The sequence below is a fragment of the Plectropomus leopardus genome, chromosome 8, assembly GCF_026936395.1.
Source record: "Plectropomus leopardus strain MGB_pleo_1.0 chromosome 8, ASM2693639v1, whole genome shotgun sequence".
Taxonomy (NCBI): domain Eukaryota; kingdom Metazoa; phylum Chordata; class Actinopteri; order Perciformes; family Serranidae; genus Plectropomus; species Plectropomus leopardus.
In genome coordinates, this window is record NC_142183.1 from 2,353,161 (window position 1) to 2,372,003 (window position 18,843).

General features: G+C 42.0%; 1 protein-coding gene across 1 annotated transcript; it reads left to right on the top strand.

Annotated features, from left to right (window-relative positions):
- The first annotated feature begins 2,627 nt into the window (after window positions 1-2,627).
- g3bp1 (GTPase activating protein (SH3 domain) binding protein 1) lies at window positions 2,628-15,327 on the top strand. Its single transcript, XM_042492923.2, has 12 exons — window positions 2,628-2,775; window positions 7,902-8,018; window positions 8,562-8,643; window positions 9,786-9,959; window positions 10,050-10,140; window positions 11,006-11,099; window positions 11,202-11,442; window positions 11,536-11,640; window positions 12,387-12,504; window positions 13,036-13,161; window positions 13,268-13,377; window positions 13,869-15,327. Exons 2-12 carry the CDS (start codon window positions 7,924-7,926, stop codon window positions 14,115-14,117), a joined length of 1,485 nt encoding a protein of 494 aa, XP_042348857.2. The 5' UTR covers window positions 2,628-2,775; window positions 7,902-7,923; the 3' UTR covers window positions 14,118-15,327.
- The last annotated feature ends 3,516 nt before the right edge of the window (window positions 15,328-18,843 follow it).

Consider the following 18,843-nt stretch of genomic DNA (forward strand, 5'->3'; position numbering starts at 1 on the left):
GCTGCACAAAGTGTTCAGTCTCCTGTCTGCAGCTACTGCGATACACTTTTATTCTGAAGGGCCTGGCTGTGCACGCAGCTGCTCGTGGTCCCCTGGGAGACGGGCGAGGGAGAGCCGGAGCACCCTGTTACCATCTCCACCCGTTCATCCAGACTCCAGCGTCAAGAATGTGAAACAACAGCCGAGCCTCGTCCACAAAGCCCAAGTCCCTCCTCTCAGCTTCCTGCTGCCGCACGCCGACGCTGCGGCTGACAGAGGGCCCCGAGGGCGGGACGCTGCTGCAGCTTCAGAGGGATTTTTTAAATGTTAACACAGCAGAAGCTCTTGCTCATGAAAGTTCACCTGGCTCAGTCTTTAATCAGCTTTTCTGTAGGGAGACGTCCCTCCAAAAAACTTTAAAGTGAACCTCAAAAAGAGCTTTGAGAAAGACTGATCTTGATTTTTACACCTGCTGCACATTTTACCACAATTATACATTTTATGCATTAACCCTTTCAAACCTCTCGTGCTGCGTTCAGACACCTTTCACAAGCTACTCGACCCTCTGAACCCTGATTTCTTTCGTAACCAAAGGGAAAAAAAGCAATGAGCAGCTCGGAAAGAAATGTCCCACAGATTGCAAAAAAAAAGAAAAGAAAAGTTAAAAGTAACAAGAAAAATAATGAAAAATTATTATTAAAAGGACAGCATTATTAGAAAGCAAAAAAAGTATTTTTATAATGACAATAATTTTATATTTAAAATCATATTACATAAGAAATATAAAATAAAATATATAAAATTAATTCATTTAAAGCACTTTTTTAAAAGTTTTTGGTCATTTCCTTGTAACTTTTTACATACTTTTTTTTTTTTTACAAATTTTTGGATCATGTCTCGTGTCTCGTGAAGCTGCTTGTTGTCTTCTGCACATTTTTTATTTATTTATTTATTTTAAATCAGATCAATTTTCTCAAGTTTCAAAGGGTTCAAATTCAGCCCTTGTATGTCACATATTTCTTGCAGGCACTTTTTCTTGTTTTGCCTGATTGAAATAAGCAGCAGTTTTCCACACAGACAGACGTCTGCTGTGGACGTCTCTCTGCTGCAGAGGGCGACAACATGAAATGACAGAAAAAGGTCAAAACCTGTTTGCAGTTTGATCGAGCAAACAAATAACAAAAGAAACATCTAGCGTGGCTCAGACGGCTGCAGGTCAGCAGCTGCAGGTTTGACAAACAGAGAGCGTGGAAATGAGCCGGTTTATACGCTGCAGGACTGATGAGGGGAATGGGGATCAGGTGTGCAGGTGGTTTGCAGGTGTGTGGGAGTAATCAGCTGATGGGGATGGCGGGAAAACGGGGTTACTGCAGGGCGAGACGGTGCTGGTGCAGTTTGTGTGTTGTACAGAAAACAAAATATATCTAGTAAATGTCTTGAGGCGTCTTTTTATTTTTATTTTTAAGCAGACAGGGAGGAGACAGTTTGTCTTCTATGACACAAAACTTCTGCTCTACACATTAACCCTTTGAAACCTGATCGAATTGGTTTGATTTCTTTCAAAAACACAGAGGCAACTTCACAAGACATGGCCCAAAAAATAACAAAAAGTAAAAAATGTACAAAAACTTACCAGAAATTAAGCCAAAAAAAGGCCTAAAAAGTGCTGAAAATAAAATATGAAATGATTTTATATATTTTATTATATATTTCTCCTGTAATATAATTTTAAATATAAAATTACTGTAATTGTAAATATATTTTTCTGGATATTTTCCCCCTTTTTTAAAAAAAAAACAAAAAAAACAATAATCTTCTCTTTTGTAAAACTAAATTTTAGATATTTATCTTGTCACCAACCATTTTTCTCAGGTTCAAAGGGTAAAATAACTCGTGAAAGACGCAGGCGCAGCACAGGAAACCTCAGGAAGGTTAAAGCATTAAAATGAGGAAAATTTCTGCAGAATTTGCATTAAAATAAAAAAAATTATTATACATTTTTTAAAAACTGACAACTTTTAAAGAAAACGCATCTTTTAAATCCCCTTGCAGGTTCAGGAGTTCTGAGGATGTTGGTTAAAAAAATAACTAAATGAAAGCAGGAAATTAAGTATTAATGTCGAACATTTTTTAAAGCTTAAGTATGGAAAGCACATTTTGTGCGCAGAGCGATATGACTGTGTGTAACATCAAAGAGGGCCCTAAGGGTTCATTTAGACTAAAGACACACACACACACATAGTGGTATTAATAGGTAATAGATGTTAATAATATATGAAGTATACCGTATGTGGGTATATTTTGTGCATTTGTGTGTGTCCTTTTTTCAATTAAAAAAAGGGAAAAAAAGAAAAACTGAATAAAACTTTGTCGCCCCCAAGCGGGTAAACAGCTGCGGTGCACCACCCGCTTCAAACTTAAAAAAACAAAAAAACAAAAACGCACCGGTAGACGCCAGTCGGTAAAACAATCGCACCTTCAGCCATTGCTGTAATTTGATTGGCCCTGTTGAGAAATCCAGGTAGAGAGACAACCCTTCGGGATTGGCTGTAATTCAGAACTCCTCACAGAGGCGCCATATGATTGGTGCATGTCTGACATAGCTTCAATGTGATTGGCTGCCTCGCTTTTAAAGGGGGCGGGCTGTCAGGTTCGGTTGCGGGGCTGTGAAACCGGTAACCGAGCACTCCAGCACGTTGTGAAGCCGCTAGTGTTTCTGGCTGCCGCTGAGGTGATTCACGGAAATCACTCGTTTCTGAATCCACGACTTTTTGTTTTTTGATAATTGACCCACTGGTAAGTTCCTCTTTTAGATGAAATATCAATAAGTTTCGTTAAAAAAGGTCAGATTTCGTTAAAAGAATCAGCAGATTATCTGGGTCGCTTTTCTCGGGCTCCGTCTACGTCCTGGAGTAGACATGGTTAGCTGTTAGCACACTTTAGCATTAGCACGGTGATCGTGGCCTAGTTCTTGAAATAAATAGCACTTTTGTTATTATTGTGTTATAAATCGCCGTCAGGTGATAACATAGTTATTACTATGTAGAAACATCGGGGAATAGTCACCACCATCACTGTTTAGTTTCACTCTGGGTTTCCAGGAGTTAGCCACCGCCCATGTGTAGCCCACTTCTAGCTCTCATTCAGTCGTGACTCCCTCCCTCCCTGTCCTCCCTAACGTCCTCACTCGCTACTTTTCCTCAAATTTTTCAATTTCTGCTTCCCGGGAGTCTGGTGGCTGTGATCTCCCCGGCCTGGCGGCTTTAATCTCGGTGTTCGCGGGTGTAAATGTTCCCGGGGACCGGCCGGGACACGTGCTGGGGCTGCTCCTGACGCCGGGCTTTAGCCGGTGTCTATTGCCCTAGTTTTTTGGGGCTCTTCCAGCAGCTGTCGCGGTTTTTAGCTCCGCGGAGGGCCAGCCAGTGTGCCATGTGAGCCCGGGTTAAATCTGGAAACCGCCGGTGGAGTTGTCCTCAAACGTCCCGCCGCGGTGCGGGGCCGCCATGACGGGAGCGGAGTTAGTGTAGGCCGGTGAACGGCACCGTGACTGCGGGCACGGCGTGGCCTTTGTCTGCGTGCCATGCTGTGCACTTTCACACGGAGCTGCCGTGTGACTCCGCTGCTCTTTATCTGCGCGTTATTCCCAAAATATTCCCCGCCTGATGCCGGCCCGTAACATCACGTCTGCTCGGCGCTTTTGTGTTTGTGGCGGCTCGTTTTTGTGTGCTGGTTGCTGAGTGTGTGCCGGGACAACAGATGGCTGTAGGCTGTGTGGACAGGTGTGGAGGACAGTCCACGAAAGACTGGCTGCTCAAAGACACCAGTGTTAGCCAGGGCTGTGCGATACAAAGAGATCACGTGGATCTGAAACATAAGGTTATATCTCAGCTTAGGTAGCAGATATTTATTTTTATGAGATAAATGTTGTTTTTTCCTGATTTTAAAGGTTTTCACAGTAAAGTGATTCTTAACTTGTTTTAATATTTGCATCTGTAATATTTGTCATTACATCTGCGTTAGTAATAGTTATTGATGAAGAATTGTGTTAGTATTGTAGCAGTGACTATTGAAATAAAATATTGTACATCAAAGAGGGAATTTGGCTTAAAGAAAAAAAAAAGTTAGATTCTGTTTCCCAGTTTGAGCATTACGAAAGTGCTTTTGAGGAGGTTTAAAAAACATTGAGATATATATTGTGTATCGAGATATTGCTTAAAAATTCTCTGGTGTTTTGGCGCAGAGAAAAAACACATACATGTAGAACAGAAAGAAAATGACAGAGTCTGACAGAAATGTGCACAACTATTTTTTAGGTGACGTTCGAAGGTTCACAGTGTCAAGAATAAAAAGAAAATGAAGTGTACTGAGAGGGTAGTCTGAAAGGATGTACATTCATGTGTACTTACCACAACTGTTTCAACATATTCTTTGTACTACAGGGTTCAAAGTGTACGTCTGGTGATACGGCTCGGGGATTCATCGAGATTATATCCATCGTAATATGAGATCAGTCTTAGATTTTATATATAAATATCTATCTCGAGGGTTGTTTTTTCCTGTTTTTAAAGGCTGTTAACTTACATCCCCGTTGATGACGATATCACCGCACATTTCCAGCATTACACAATTACTATCATCACGATTGACAACAATATCCTGCAAATTAATGACAACACCTTTTTTGTTTGTTCAGCAAGTGCTTTCTTATAATTAAAATTTAAACCATTTATTTATTGGAGGTGTGTGAAAGTCTGACAGGAAGTCGAGGAGGAAAGGAAATGAGCAGATTCTCCTTCACGTTGCTCTTAGAAGAAGATATAGAAGATACACTTTATTAATCCCTGAGGGGAAATGGAATTTCACTCTGTCATGCAAAAACAGGCTATATATACACACACACACACACACACACACACACACACAGGACCTAAATGTGCATATATATATATATGTGTGTGTATATATGTATGGGACAATGCACTATTATATGTCTTTACAGTCCCACCCTTTACTCAAACAAATGTATTCCTACTTCATGTTGTGTTGTGCTATTTTATTAATACAATACACTTTTGACTCATTTCTAATAACTGCTGCAAATGACTGAGGAATGAAACTACATTTGTTTTCTTTTTGGGGAATTCACAAAGTGAGACAAACTGTTGGTTATCATTCGATTGTGGATTGTAACAGAAACAGAGCAACAGCAGTCGCGTCCTTAATTTGTTTTTCCTTCCTCGCGGGCAGGCATTGGTTTCACTTCATGTCAGAGTGTGAAAGTCAACTCGCAGAGACTTGAAAGTCGCTATAAGTGGTCGATCCATCAAACGTGGCGAGCGTGTAGGCACCGCGTGCAAATATTCATGTAGGTGGCTGCTTTTATTCAACATGAGCGCTGAGTTAACAAATACAAACATACAGGAAGCATGTGTGAAGCTGAAATCACAGCAAACAAGCTTCAAATATGCTGTCAAGCCTGAAAACACAGATTAACCCTTGAGGGACTGTTTGGTGCATTTTAAATGTTTATTCTTCTTTTCTCCTACAATAAGTCTCAAATACACTGTGGAAACTAAATAGTTACATTCAGACTGTTCAGGTCCAAAAATGCTCCATTGAAACCCATTCAAACTGACATTTTTGATCCCACAGCCATCAGAGCAGAAAAACAGGACTTGTATTATTTCTGGGTGTCATTCTGGGCTTTTGACTCTGAATTTGTCATTTTGACTATTTTCCACCTGATGAGGTCATTTTGACCATATTTGGCATATGGAGGAAATACATGCTATTTCCACTAGGTGACCTGTCACAGTCAATGTAGCTGCTGATCACTGACAGATCCCAGACTGTCAGCAGCTACACTCACACACTGACATATCCCAGACTGTCAGCAGCTACACTCACACACTGACGTATCTCAGACTGTCAGCAGCTACACTCACACACTGACATATCCCAGACTGTCAGCAGCTACACTCACACACTGACATATCCCAGACTGTCAGCAGCTACACTCACACACTGACATATCCCAGACTGTCAGCAGCTACACTCACACACTGACATATCCCAGACTGTCCGTCCTGGAAGAGGGATCCCTCACTATCCTCTACCGCTCTTCCTGAGGTTTCTTCCTCTTTTTTTTTTTTTTTTTTCCCCGTTACAGGGGTTCTTTTTGGGGAGTTTTTCCTTGGGTGATGTGAGGGTCTAAGGGCAGAGGGATGTCATACACTGTAAAGCCCTCTGAGGCAAACCTTGTTTTGTGATAATGGGCTATATAAATAAAACTGACTTGACTTGACTTGACTGTCAGCAGCTACACTCACACACTGACGTATCCCAGACTGTCAGCAGCTACACTCACACACTGACGTATCCCAGACTGTCAGCAGCTACACTCACACACTGACGTATCCCAGACTGTCAGCAGCTACACTCACACACTGACGTATCCCAGACTGATTAAAAAATAAAAAATCCTCTTGGCATGTAGTATATTGAAAATGTATTTATTTTTCCATCTAAAAACTTGTGACATTACACAAAAAAACATTTTAAAGGGTTGAATTTCTATAAATTAATGAATGTTTGATGTTTATGATTAGGACTGATAAAAATAAATTCGATTAGAAAATCATATTATTGTATAATATTTTTTAAAGCTTGATTTTGAAAAGCGCATTTTGAGTGCAGAGCGTAATATTAAAGCGGGCGTTAAGGGTTAATTTTGAAGGTGTCGGGCTGCACGTCGGGGCCGACTCAGTGAAGGGAAGAAAATGTTCTAATAAGAAACGTTGAGGCGAGTGAGGATTACATCCCATCATCCAGCTGCCGCCTCACATGGACGTCGCTGCGTTCCTGATCAGCAGGTCGTGATGCGGCCAGACTCGTCACCCGCAGCCAGAACTTCCTGGTTTCAGTCCAGGCGCTTATGCAGACGAAGGATGAACGGCACCAAAATCAAATCAAGGCGACCTCCAGCTCAAACGTCACAGTGTGCGACACACGTGGCTGAGGGTTCTGTAGCGGCGCGGGTTCGATTCCCTGTGCTGCACGTCGCTCCTCTCCCACCTTTTCTGTCTCTCTGAACTGTCCCATCGATAACGGGAAAAATCCCAAAAATAATCATCTTAACCATCATATCCCGCATGTGTCAGTGTGTGTTGTACGTTAACCTGAACCAAAGATGATAACGGTTATTAATGATCAGTTAAACGATCATTAAGAATTTCATTGGTGTGAAATCCAGTGGATTTATTCATCAGCTGTTAGATTCTGCAGTATGCTGCTGTGAACTTTGACTGAGGATAAAACACGTTTGTTTGAAATCAGCAAAGTTTTTATGTTTGTTATTTTCTCCAAATAACAATTAATTAATTAATCAATCGAACGTTCATTTTACCAATTGATCGATGAAGGAAAGTGTACATGTACACTTTACACTATTTAGAGAGTTTTTGTTTATCCGAAATGATTTACGCTTCAAACTGGCGGCAGGATCGGATCTGACTGATCTCAGATCAGGACACAAATATACATTTTCGGAAGTGTCGCTGCTGCAAAATGCAAACTGCCGCGTGTTTGATGTCAGAGGTCAAAGTGGTCTTCAGCGTTTTGCACAGCAACAAAAAATAGACGGACAGTCGTTGAGGCGTCCTGAAATCCACGGCGGGTTTCGGATATTGACATTAATTTACAATTAGACAGCGACAGATAACTTAATTGTTGGCTTGACGACACTAAAGATATCACAGTGACGTGAAACAGAAAGTCACCAATCCTGACTCTGGAAAAACTGGAAACGATGTTTTCTGGATTTATTGATTATTGAAATACAGATCGATTAGCGGCCGCTGTTTCTGCACCCGTTCTTTACGTTCCGGGACATTATTTCTCTGACCTCTTCCTCCTTTCTGCAGAGATTTCCAGTTGACCAAAGAAATGGTGATGGAGAAGCCAAGTGCCCAGCTGGTCGGGCGAGAGTTTGTCCGACAGTATTACACACTCCTGAACCAGGCCCCCGACTACCTGCACAGGTGAGACCGCCGCCGGCACCCGTCGGGTGATTGTTGCTGAGTTCAGCAATTATTCCATCGAGCAATATTCCTCCAGCTCGTGCCTGTAGGCTGCAGCATGTGACTCATGTTGTGAATAATGTGTTATTCTTACTTATGTTTCTCTCTGTTTTTCATTGCAGCATTACATGTATTTATACTTTTAACTTGCATAGTAGTTTTACACACTGCATTGCATAATAAGGCACAGTTTTATTTGTACACACCTATACATACATTTATTTTTAAATATTGACATATTTCAGTTTTATATTTCATGTTTGTATATAGTTTATGTATATACTTGCTGTAATTCTCTGCTGGCATCAGAGCGACTTTAAAGAACCACAGTTTCCTCTCGGATCAATAAAGTCTTTCTGATTAATAAATGTGTGCAGACTAAAGGCAAACGTTGTCTTTGTTTTCTGCATTGAAGTCTGCATTTTTTACAAAATATTAATATACGTATCATGACCCCCCCCCTCAGTTTAAATGGAACAAATGAACCTTTTTGTGTCCCCTCAGGTTCTACGGAAAAAACTCGTCCTACGTGCACGGCGGCCTGGACAACAACGGCAAACCGGTGGAGGCTGTTTATGGACAGTCTGTAAGTGGCCTCATCTTGCAGATAACAGCTCTTAAAAATGTTATTTCCATAAAGCGGCGCTGCACTTTCACTCCCACGCACCCACACTGAGTGGAAAAAAAACTACAGAGCTGCAGGAAAAATTGTCTGCTGGAGCAGTTTAGTCCAAAAAGGACAGTTAGTCTGTCTCTTGTTCTCTCTGCTGTTCGGGAGTTTTAAGAAGCTGATAATGAGCCCTTTGGACAGCTGACAACACCAGTCTCTTTCTTTCGCTATATATATATATATATATATATATATATATATATATATATATATATATATATATATATATATATATTACATTACGGTTTACTCTCTGGTGCGATTTCCGAATATTTAAGTATTTTCCTCTAAAATACGAAATACTGTGAGGAGTACGACTCAGCAGCAGGAAACACCTGCACGCACACACACACACACACACACACACACACACACGTATACATATATGTGTGTGTGTGTGTGTGTGTGTGTGTGTGTGCTCAAAGGGTGAGTCGTGACAATAATACCTAATGTGATGAGGATTTCAAACCTCATGAATCAGAGTCTTCATCACAGCAGCTGGAAATCAGATTTTTTTTTGCCAAAAAACTTTATTTTAAGGTCATATTAGGCACCACTAACATACACTCTGATTTAAAAGCTGTGCAGAATAAAGTTCAGGCTGCTGCTAACTCCTCAAACTGAATAAAAATGTCTTATTTCTTGAGAGAAAAAGTTCTTTTAAACAGTCAGATGAAATTAAATTCTTACATTTTTCTGAATGAGTTAAAGTAGTCATGAAAACCACAAAAAGTCATTGAACTTGCAAGAAGAACTTTGTCTGGAAAAGTTATGGGAAAACAAAATATACCCTCAAGAAAAATTGGCCAAAATAACTTCATTTAAAATCACGAAATAAATTTTAAAAAATCTGATTGGCAGTAAAATAAACAGAAATACAGTCGTTTAAAAATAGCTGTAAAATACAACCATTTAAAGCTGTATGCTCCTCCCCTAAAGCCCAAATGCATGCTTCAGTATTTTAAATATTCAAAAAAAGCTATTAATTACATCGTAATGTAAAAGAATCTGAGGAGAGTTTCTGTCTTTTTATTGAACGTGAACTCGTCTCTCTGCAGGAGATCCATAAGAGGGTGATGGCTCTGAGTTTCCGCGACTGTCACACCAAGATCAGGCACGTGGACGCCCACGCCACCCTGAACGAGGGCGTGGTGGTGCAGGTGATGGGCGAGCTGTCCAACAACATGCAGCCCATGAGGAAGTTCATGCAGACCTTCGTTTTGGCGCCCGAGGTTCGCGGTTTGGCCTTTAACAGTCGGACGCACGCGAAGCTTCGTCACTTCTCTTTGGGCTTTAACGTCTGTGTTTTTTCGCTCCTGCAGGGCACCGTCGCAAACAAATTCTACGTCCACAACGACGTGTTTCGTTACCAGGACGAGGTGTTCGGCGACTCTGATTCGGAGCCTCCGGAAGGTGAGATCACGTCCATGATGTGTAATTAAAAATATTTTCCTCCTTTTCATCTTCTCCGGAGACACGATCCCTCTGATCTCTGAACTTCATTTTTCTGTGCTGAGACGCGTTTCTCATTTACGCTCTGCAGATGCACGTCATGTACGAACGCCGTCGCATCATAATTCAGCTGCTTCGATCGTCTCTCTTTGAAGCTCGTGTCTTTTTTAATGACGCAGCTGAAGAAACCTCTCAAATGTTTGAGTCTGGGAATATTTGATTATAGGTGCATAAATCAATTTTCAACACCAAACCAGCCTCATCATAACAAATCTTCCTCTGTCTTTGTGGGAATCGATTTCAGCGGGGCGATCAAACCTTTGAAATAAAAAAACAAATTAAAAAAATCAAAGGAGGCAATGAGTCACGAAAGAAGAAATGATCCCAAAAATTCCAAGAAATTTAACTAAAAATTAGTAAAAAAATAAAGAAATAAAATTAAATTTAAAAAAAAAGAAGAAATTATCCCAAAAAATACAAGAAAATCAGCACCAAAAAAGAAAAGAAAAAAAAGCACAGAAATGACCGGGTAAAAGTGCTTAAAAATTCGAATAATTTTGTAACATAATTTTAAAGATGTAATTTTGATGGTTATCAACTCAATTTTTCCCAGGCTCACTCAATTTTTCTTTTTTTTTGACCAAGACATTTTTCACCAGCTTTTTTTTAAAAAATAGTTTTCTAAATCTTCTCATTTGTGAAAGATTTCTCAGCAGGCTGCTGATTTTCTTTTTCCGTGTTTTTGAAAGAAACCGCAGCTCTGTGCTCAGAAGGTTAAAAGCAAAAAGAGGCTGATGGGCTGTTTTCTTTGTTTTTGTGTTTTCAGAGTCGGAGGACGAGGTGGAGGAGATCGAGGAGCGGGTCCCCTCGCCTGACGTGGCCCCCGAGGAGTCTGCTCCTTTCTACGACCCGTCGGCCTGGTGCGCATCCTTCAGCATTTGATCTGATGTGTGAACTTTCTTTGAGGTCTGTAAAGGTCGCTCAGCTGATGTGCGTGGTGTGTACCTGTCCGGTGCTTGTAGTTCGGAGCCGGCGGTCCCCGGGGACGAGGAGGAAGCTGCGCCCGTGAGTCCGGAGCCGGAGCCGGAGAAGGAGGCGGAGGCCGCCGCGGTGGAGCTGAAGCCGGAGACGATGCTGGAGACGCAAACAGACGCAAACACATCCGACGACCAGACAGAGAAAAGCCCCGTCTCCGCCCCGCCCACCGCAGAACCCGCCGCCGCGCCCGCCGAACCCTCCCCCGCCGCTCCAGAGGAGAACAGGGTGAGTGTGAGCGGCTCAGGGACACTTTTTGTTTTAAAATCTGATGAATGAGAACTGAAAGACCTGAACGTCTCCCGTGTTTCGTCCTCTCAGCCGTTCTCCTGGGCGTCCGTCACCAGTAAGAACCTCCCTCCCAGCGGGGCCGTCCCCGTCTCAGGAATCCCCCCACACGTCGTCAAAGCCGCTCCCACAGCACCGGTACGTCCTCTAAACCACCTCAGGACGTCGCTGAGGACCCTCCGTCTCTGTCTCTCTGCATACAGACTCGTGAAATTAAAAATTCTAACTATAAAATCTGTTTTTGCTCTTTCCTCTGTGATAAATGAGTTATTTTTAAAGACCAAAAAATCATTTAAAAAAAAAATTCTTTTAATCATTCCTCCGTGGCTCACGGTTTTGAAGGCATGTTGTCTTCAAAAGAGAGAGAGAAAAAAAAGAAACATTTTTCATGTGAAATCATCAATAATTTTAAACAAAAAAAAAAGAAAGATACCAAAACATTTTTTAAAAATTCACAAAAATTCTATTTAAAGAAAAAATTGCCACATTTTTTTTTTAGTGTTTCTAAATTATTTTATTACTTTAATTTTATTTAATAAAGCCACGATATAATCATGAAAAAGAACCAGTGAAGATTATAGATGTTTCAGAGAACGCAGTCTTTAAAAGTCCTGGAGATTAAACAGTTAAAATGTGTTTGAAACGTGTAAATAAAGACGGATCTGTGATGAACTCTGTGTTTTTAGGAAGTTTTAGAGAGTTTTTCACTGCAGACTTGGTTTCCCGTGTGCAGATGAAGGCAGCAGGACACGCGTGTCCCCTGCTGGACGCGTCTTCATGATGATAATCACAGTTGTTGTTTTGCCTGAAGTGAAGCGATGAATCTCCGCGGCGGAAAAGCCGCTCGTCTCTTTTTTTCTTACAAAGTGTGTCGACCGTTTCAGCCCAGAGCCGAGGTCAAGACAGAGTCCCAGACAGCAACACAGAGACCACAGAGAGACCAGAGACCCAGGGAACAGAGGCCCGGGGGTCCTCCGCCGGTACACAGAGGAACCAGACCAGGTACGCACGCACACACACACGCACACGCACACGCACACGCACACACACATACACGCACACACACGCACGCACACACACACATACACACACACGCATACACGCACACACGCACACGCACACATACACACACGCACACAGTCGTGGTGTTTTCTGCTGAATGTGAGAGCGAACGTGACTGCAGGTGTGTGAACATTCAAACTTTATCCACAGACATAAGAAACTTTCCTAAACTTTATTTATAGCACTTTACTAACACGGTTACAAAACAGCAATAAAACAGAAATACAGTTAAATGCAAACAGTCGTTCGCGGCATGCGTTCACAGTCCAAAAATAAAGCAAAGACCACTTCCTGAGCTGGTCTGAGTTCGTTTTGAGTGTTCAAATATGCGCCAAAAAAATGCTGAGTCATCGATCTGAGTCCGAGTGTGAAAACAGATTATTCGCGCAAAACCGCCGTGAACTGAGTCACGAAGCAGGAGGTTGTTTGATGTGTTCTCACAGCGTTTGTCGCTCTGTCGGTTTGTTTCAGTTCGGGAGGGCGAGCAGGGCGAGCAGGAGGGGCGCAGGGTGGCCCGGTACCCCGACGCCCAGCAGCTGTTCGTGGGAAACGTCCCTCACGACGTGGACAAGACGGAGCTCAAGGAGTTCTTCGAACGTGAGTCGGATTTGACGATGAAGCGAGAGCTTCTTAAAAGTTGTTTCTGCTCTGAATTTGGCGAATCCGGCGATGAATTTACGGTGAAGTGTTCTCTCCTCGGCAGAGTACGGCACGGTCCTGGAGCTGAGGATCAACAGCGGAGGGAAGCTGCCCAACTTTGGTTTTGTGGTTTTTGACGACTCTGAGCCCGTGCAGAAGATCCTCAGCAACAGGGTGAGACTTTAACACCAACTCAGTCTGCGTTTGGGTCTTTCGTTCTGCGTGTGTGTGTGTGTATGTGTGTGTGTGTGTGTGTGTGTGTCTGTATGTGTGTGTGTCTGTATGTGTGTGTGTCTGTATGTGTGTGTGTGTCTGTGTGTGTGTCTGTATGTGTGTGTGTCTGTATGTGTGTGTGTGTCTGTGTGTGTGTCTGTATGTGTGTGTGTCTGTATGTGTGTGTGTGTCTGTATGTGTGTGTGTCTGTATGTGTGTGTGTCTGTATGTGTGTGTGTGTCTGTGTGTGTGTCTGTATGTGTGTGTGTGTGGTTTTAAATACCCTCAGTTTAAGTCTCTCATCGCCCTCATCCCGTGTTTGTGGAAGAAATCGAGCGTTTGCTCGGGTTTTAAAGGGTTAAGGTCACAGACACCTCGAGGTTCTCGTGACTTTCGTTCTGTTTAAGTTTTTTAACTATTAACGAGTTTTAATCTTTATTTTTTGTCTGCAGCCCATTAAGTTCAGAGGCGACGTGCGGCTGAACGTGGAGGAGAAGAAGACCCGGTCTGCCAGAGAGGGCGACAGGCGGGACGTGAGGCCCCGCGGCCCGGGAGGCCCCGGCGGTCCCAGAGAGCGAATAGGAGGCGGCGGCGGACCCCGAGGACCCCCGGCCCGCGGAGGCATGGCACAGAAACCCAGCTTCGGCTCCGGGCGGGGAGCGGGGCCCAGCGAGGGCCGCTACTCGGCCCAGCGCCAGTGACCCTCTGGCGCGCTCCGAACCTGAGTCAGATTACGATCCGGATTCTCCCGAGCCGGTTTCCTGCGGCGGGAAACAAATTGGACGAGCCTAAAATAAACAAAAAAACCTTCTTTACGCTGCAGCCGGGAGCAACAACGAGCAGGAATTAATCACGTCAGTCAAATTCTGGGTCGCTGCACAAACACGCGGCCCGATGTCTGACGTTTCCTCCTCGCCGTTTCTCCTGAAAAGTATTTTGAGGGATTTCGGAGAGTAACTGACGCAGGTTTGGTGAAGCTTTCACCGTCAGATCACGCCGGCTCCTGCTGAGTTCAACAGCCCGTCTCAGCGTCTGTCTCTCCTGAGGACGGCTGCCTCCTCCTCCTGCCCCTCCTCCTGCTCCTCCTCCTGCCCCTCCTTCTCCTGCTGCTCCTCCTCCTCCTCCTGCTCCTCCTCGTCCTCCTCCTCCTCCTCCTCGTCCTCCTCCTCCTGCTCCTCCTCATCCTCCTCCTCGTCCTCCTCCTCCTCCTGCCCCTCCTTCTCCTGCTGCTCCTCCTCCTCCTCCTGCTCCTCCTCCTCCTCCTCCTGCCCCTCCTTCTCCTGCTGCTCCTCCTCCTCGTCCTCCTCCTCCTCCTTTCTCACCTGCTGCTTTTTGTTTCCCTCTGAGGAATCCAGAATGTCACTCCTCTTTTTTTCGTTTTTTTTTACCCATCTCTTCCTCCTCTGTCTCCTCCTCCACCATCACATGTATTATCTGGACTTTTTTTTGTCATTTTTTTGTTTTGTTTTTCATGCTGAACTTGAATTTATTAAGAAACAAAATCGAAACACGCAAACACATGAAAAAAAGGGTAAATACTACTTGAATTGGGGATTAAAAAACCCAGAGTTTAGGTTTTTTTCGCGTTCTCTCTCCCTGTTTCTTAAAGGAACGTGTACTTTTACTGCTTGGGCAATCCTGTGTATTGCTGCCACCGTTGTATCTAGCGATGGATCTGTCTTATCTTTTTATTCTATCAGGTCAAGAGCTGAACTGTAGTGGTTTTATTTGAGTAATAATGTTGGCTTGTAATATGTGGATTCACGGACGCGTCTGAATGGAGCATGTATCAAATCATGTTATCAAATCCTGTTAGCTTCTTCTACCGATGCACTTCATTTGTCATCATGTTTAAAATGAGCTCACCTGCCGATGAGAGAACTAAATTAAAAGTGATTTACTGTTTTAAAACCTGTCGCTCTGTTTCATCGTGTTTTGGCCGAATGTGCAGATTGTGTGTTTGAAGGATAAAACACTGACAGAAAAACACTTTTTTTTACAATACAGCTCTAAAAGGAAATTATTACAACAAGGAATATTCTCATAAATGACTAGATAACTGAGTCAAACTAAAACTGAAATAACTGTACAGGTTTTTATTGCAGGTTATTTTCCAAAAAACGAACAAAATAAAAAAAAAAAAAAGATGGTGCAGGTTTAATTAAAGCAAAGAAACAGCCCGGACATCGGTTTCGATTTCAAAAATATGAGAAGAAGACAGCAACTTAAAAAAAAAAAGGCTAAAAAAATAGCAAGAAGTTTAAAAAAAAAGTTAAAGAATAAGCACACAAAGAAAAAAACAAAACAAAAATGACCTCATTGAACAAAAGCGCTAAAACTTATATTTTTCTTTCTCCTGTAAAATCATTTTATATATATACAATTGAGACAATTATAGGCAGAGTTTTCTGCACATTTTGCTACATTTTTTGATAATATTTAATAAGCTTATTTTCGGGTCATTTTCTCGTCAGCTCTTACTGATATTCTGCAGTTTTTGGGACATTTCTCGATATGTTTCAGAGGTCTAAATGCTAGTTTAAAGGCATGTGACTGCAGCAGGTGTTAAAGGGTTAAATCTGCAGTTTGAATCAGCTGTGAGCGGGTTTCTTCTTCTTCTCTGCTGTCAGCAGTCTGATGGACGTGAAGTGCCGCCTGCGAGTTCGTCACTGTTCAGCTCTCAGACAGAAAACAGCAGGCAGGAGATTTATTCACCGGAAAATCCTCAAAACAAGGAAAACCAAGAACGCTGTGAAGTCAGCTTTTACAGTGTGTGTGTGTGTGTGTGTGTGTGTGTGTGTGTGTGTGTGTGTGTGTGTGTGTGTGTGTGTGCAGGTGCTGCTGTGTGTTAAATACAGTTCATGTGAGTTTTAACATATTGAATGGAAATTACAAACTGTTTTTGTGCCTAAGTTTATCTTAGAGAGACAGAGCAGAATAAACAATAAACCAAAGTGCATCAGCACAACAACCAAAAATACCAGCAGGGAAAAGTTAATTTAACCGTCTGAAATCGGAGCAAAGGACTTTACAAGACAGCCCAAAAAGCTGCAAAAAATTTACAAGATTTACAAAGTTACAAGAAATTATCTGGAAATGAACCAAAAAAATACCACAACACAAAACAAAATGACCTAAATAAAATGCTGAAAAAAATATATGCAATTTTTTACAAGTTGATTTTAAATATAAAAAGATTATAAAATATAGTTTTCTGAACATTTTTTCTTCACAATTTTCTAATAATCCTCCTCTCTTTTTTAAAAACTATAACTCATTTTCTTGTTGCCTTCACTAATTTCTTCCAGTTTGTGTCTTTTCGCCGATGTTTCCCAAAGCAATCAAACCAATGTGCTCAGTTTTTAAAGGGTCAAATAAAATAAAAAAAAAAAACAAAACAGATGACATCCAGGTTTTAAAGGGTTAAAGGACTCATATCTGATTTGAACTCTCAGCTGAAGTTTGAGGTTTTTAAAACAATATTTCAGATGCAAACGATGCTGCTGCGGCTCTTAATGGACTCGTGAGTGGTGCCGGGTTTGAGTGTGTGACCTGAGTGTGTGTAACAGCACGGTGTTGACACATGCTCACATGGTGTGCACACGTTGTGTACATTTCTGAGTGTATCAGTATTCTGTGTGTGTGTGTGTGTGCAGCTCCTCCTGCAGTGAACACACACATTATTAGTATTCGTGGCTTCCAGCATGTTCTGGTCCAGCTGGCAGCAAGACCCCAGACATACAGGCACTGTGTACACACACACACACACACACACACACACACACCGTTATAAGAAGTCCAGACAGGAATATATTTTATATATTTTTTTGTCCAGCTTTAATATTACACACACAAAATGCTTTTCAAAATCAAGCTTTTAAAACGATAAAACATGATATTATTTTGTACTTTCATTGAGTTTATTTTTTTAACCAACATCACTTCTAATCATAAATATTGTTTTTCCTGCTGACAGTCTGGGATATGTCAGTGTGTGAGTGTAGCTGCTGACAGTCTGGGATATGTCAGTGTGTGAGTGTAGCTGCTGACAGTCTGGGATATGTCAGTGTGTGAGTGTAGCTGCTGACAGTCTGGGATATGTCAGTGTGTGAGTGTAGCTGCTGACAGTCTGGGATATGTCAGTGATCAGCAGCTACATTGACTGTGACAGGTCACCTAGTGGAAATAGCATGTATTTCCTCCAGATGCCAAATATGGTCAAAATGACCTCATCAGGTGGAAAATAGTCAAAATGACAAATTCAGAGTCAAAAGCCCAGAATGACACCCAGAAATAATACAAGTCCTGTTTTTCTGCTCTGATGGCTGTGGGATCAAAAATGTCAGTTTGAATGGGTTTCAATGGAGCATTTTTGGACCTGAACAGTCTGAAGTTAACTATTTAGTTTCCACAGTGTATTTTAGACTTATTGTAGGAGCTGAGCTGCAAATTCACTGATTACACTCAAATACACAATCTGGACTACATTTATGCATGAACAAAGCCAAAAAATCAAAAAATGAAGAATAGAAAGTGTGTAAATGCGCCAAACAGGGTTAAAATAAATGTTTAATCTTGTCGTGACCAGATATTTGTTTGCGGTCTTCGCGCTGAGAGTCAGATCAAAGTGATGCAGATCAAAAACACACCCTGTATGAGGATATAGCTTAAATTTGTTTTTTGTGTCGTGATTTTCTCATGTTGCTGTAAGTCTTTAACGTCATTGAGCGTCGTGTTCGCTCTGTTGTATTAAGGTGCTCCGCAAGTTAATGAAGTTCACTCACTGACGCACGAGCTTTCTTCTTTTTGCCACAACAAGAAGTGTCTCAAACACACCGAGCCGGATTAATCAAAAGCACATTAACCCAACATGTCTGTGACCGTCACATCAGTGTGACCGTGTGGCTGCATGACTTCAGAGAGCTGTGTGTGTGTGTGTGTGTGTGTGTGTGAGCGCAATGAATGTTGGTAAAACAACAAAAGCAGCAGCAGAGGTTTGCTCTGTGCAGGAGCTGTGTTTTGTAAGAAGTGAGCTGAGAGCTCAGCAGCTTCAGGAGCTTTTCAGAGCTGCTCACAGCTGATTCCTATCAGCTGATGATCCTCCTGCAGCCGCAGCTGCTGGATCCAGAAGCACAGCAGAGAATCAACACTCTTAATCTGCATGTGCAATGATGGAAACTGCTTTAAACAGGATATCATGCATTTCATTTTTGATAACCTCATGGCAAAAAAACCAGCCATTTCCTGTTTTATTTTCTTGAAATTAATTAGGCCCTTAATTTAAGCTATTTGTGCTTTAAAATGACCAAAAAACTGGTACAAATGAAATAAAATAAAATAAATAAATAAATACACATATAAAAATAGACATTAACTGAAAAAACATGTCTGTAACAGTGATGTCAGTCAATAACGACGCCCTACAGC

Bases quoted from the DNA above. Each gene is read 5' to 3' on its own strand.
- g3bp1 (XM_042492923.2), top strand. From the start codon at position 7,924: ATGGTGATGGAGAAGCCAAGTGCCCAGCTGGTCGGGCGAGAGTTTGTC. The intron at 11,100-11,201 runs GTGCGCATCCTT...CGGTGCTTGTAG, and splicing joins TTCTACGACCCGTCGGCCTG to TTCGGAGCCGGCGGTCCCCG. The intron at 12,505-13,035 runs GTACGCACGCAC...GGTTTGTTTCAG, and splicing joins ACACAGAGGAACCAGACCAG to TTCGGGAGGGCGAGCAGGGC.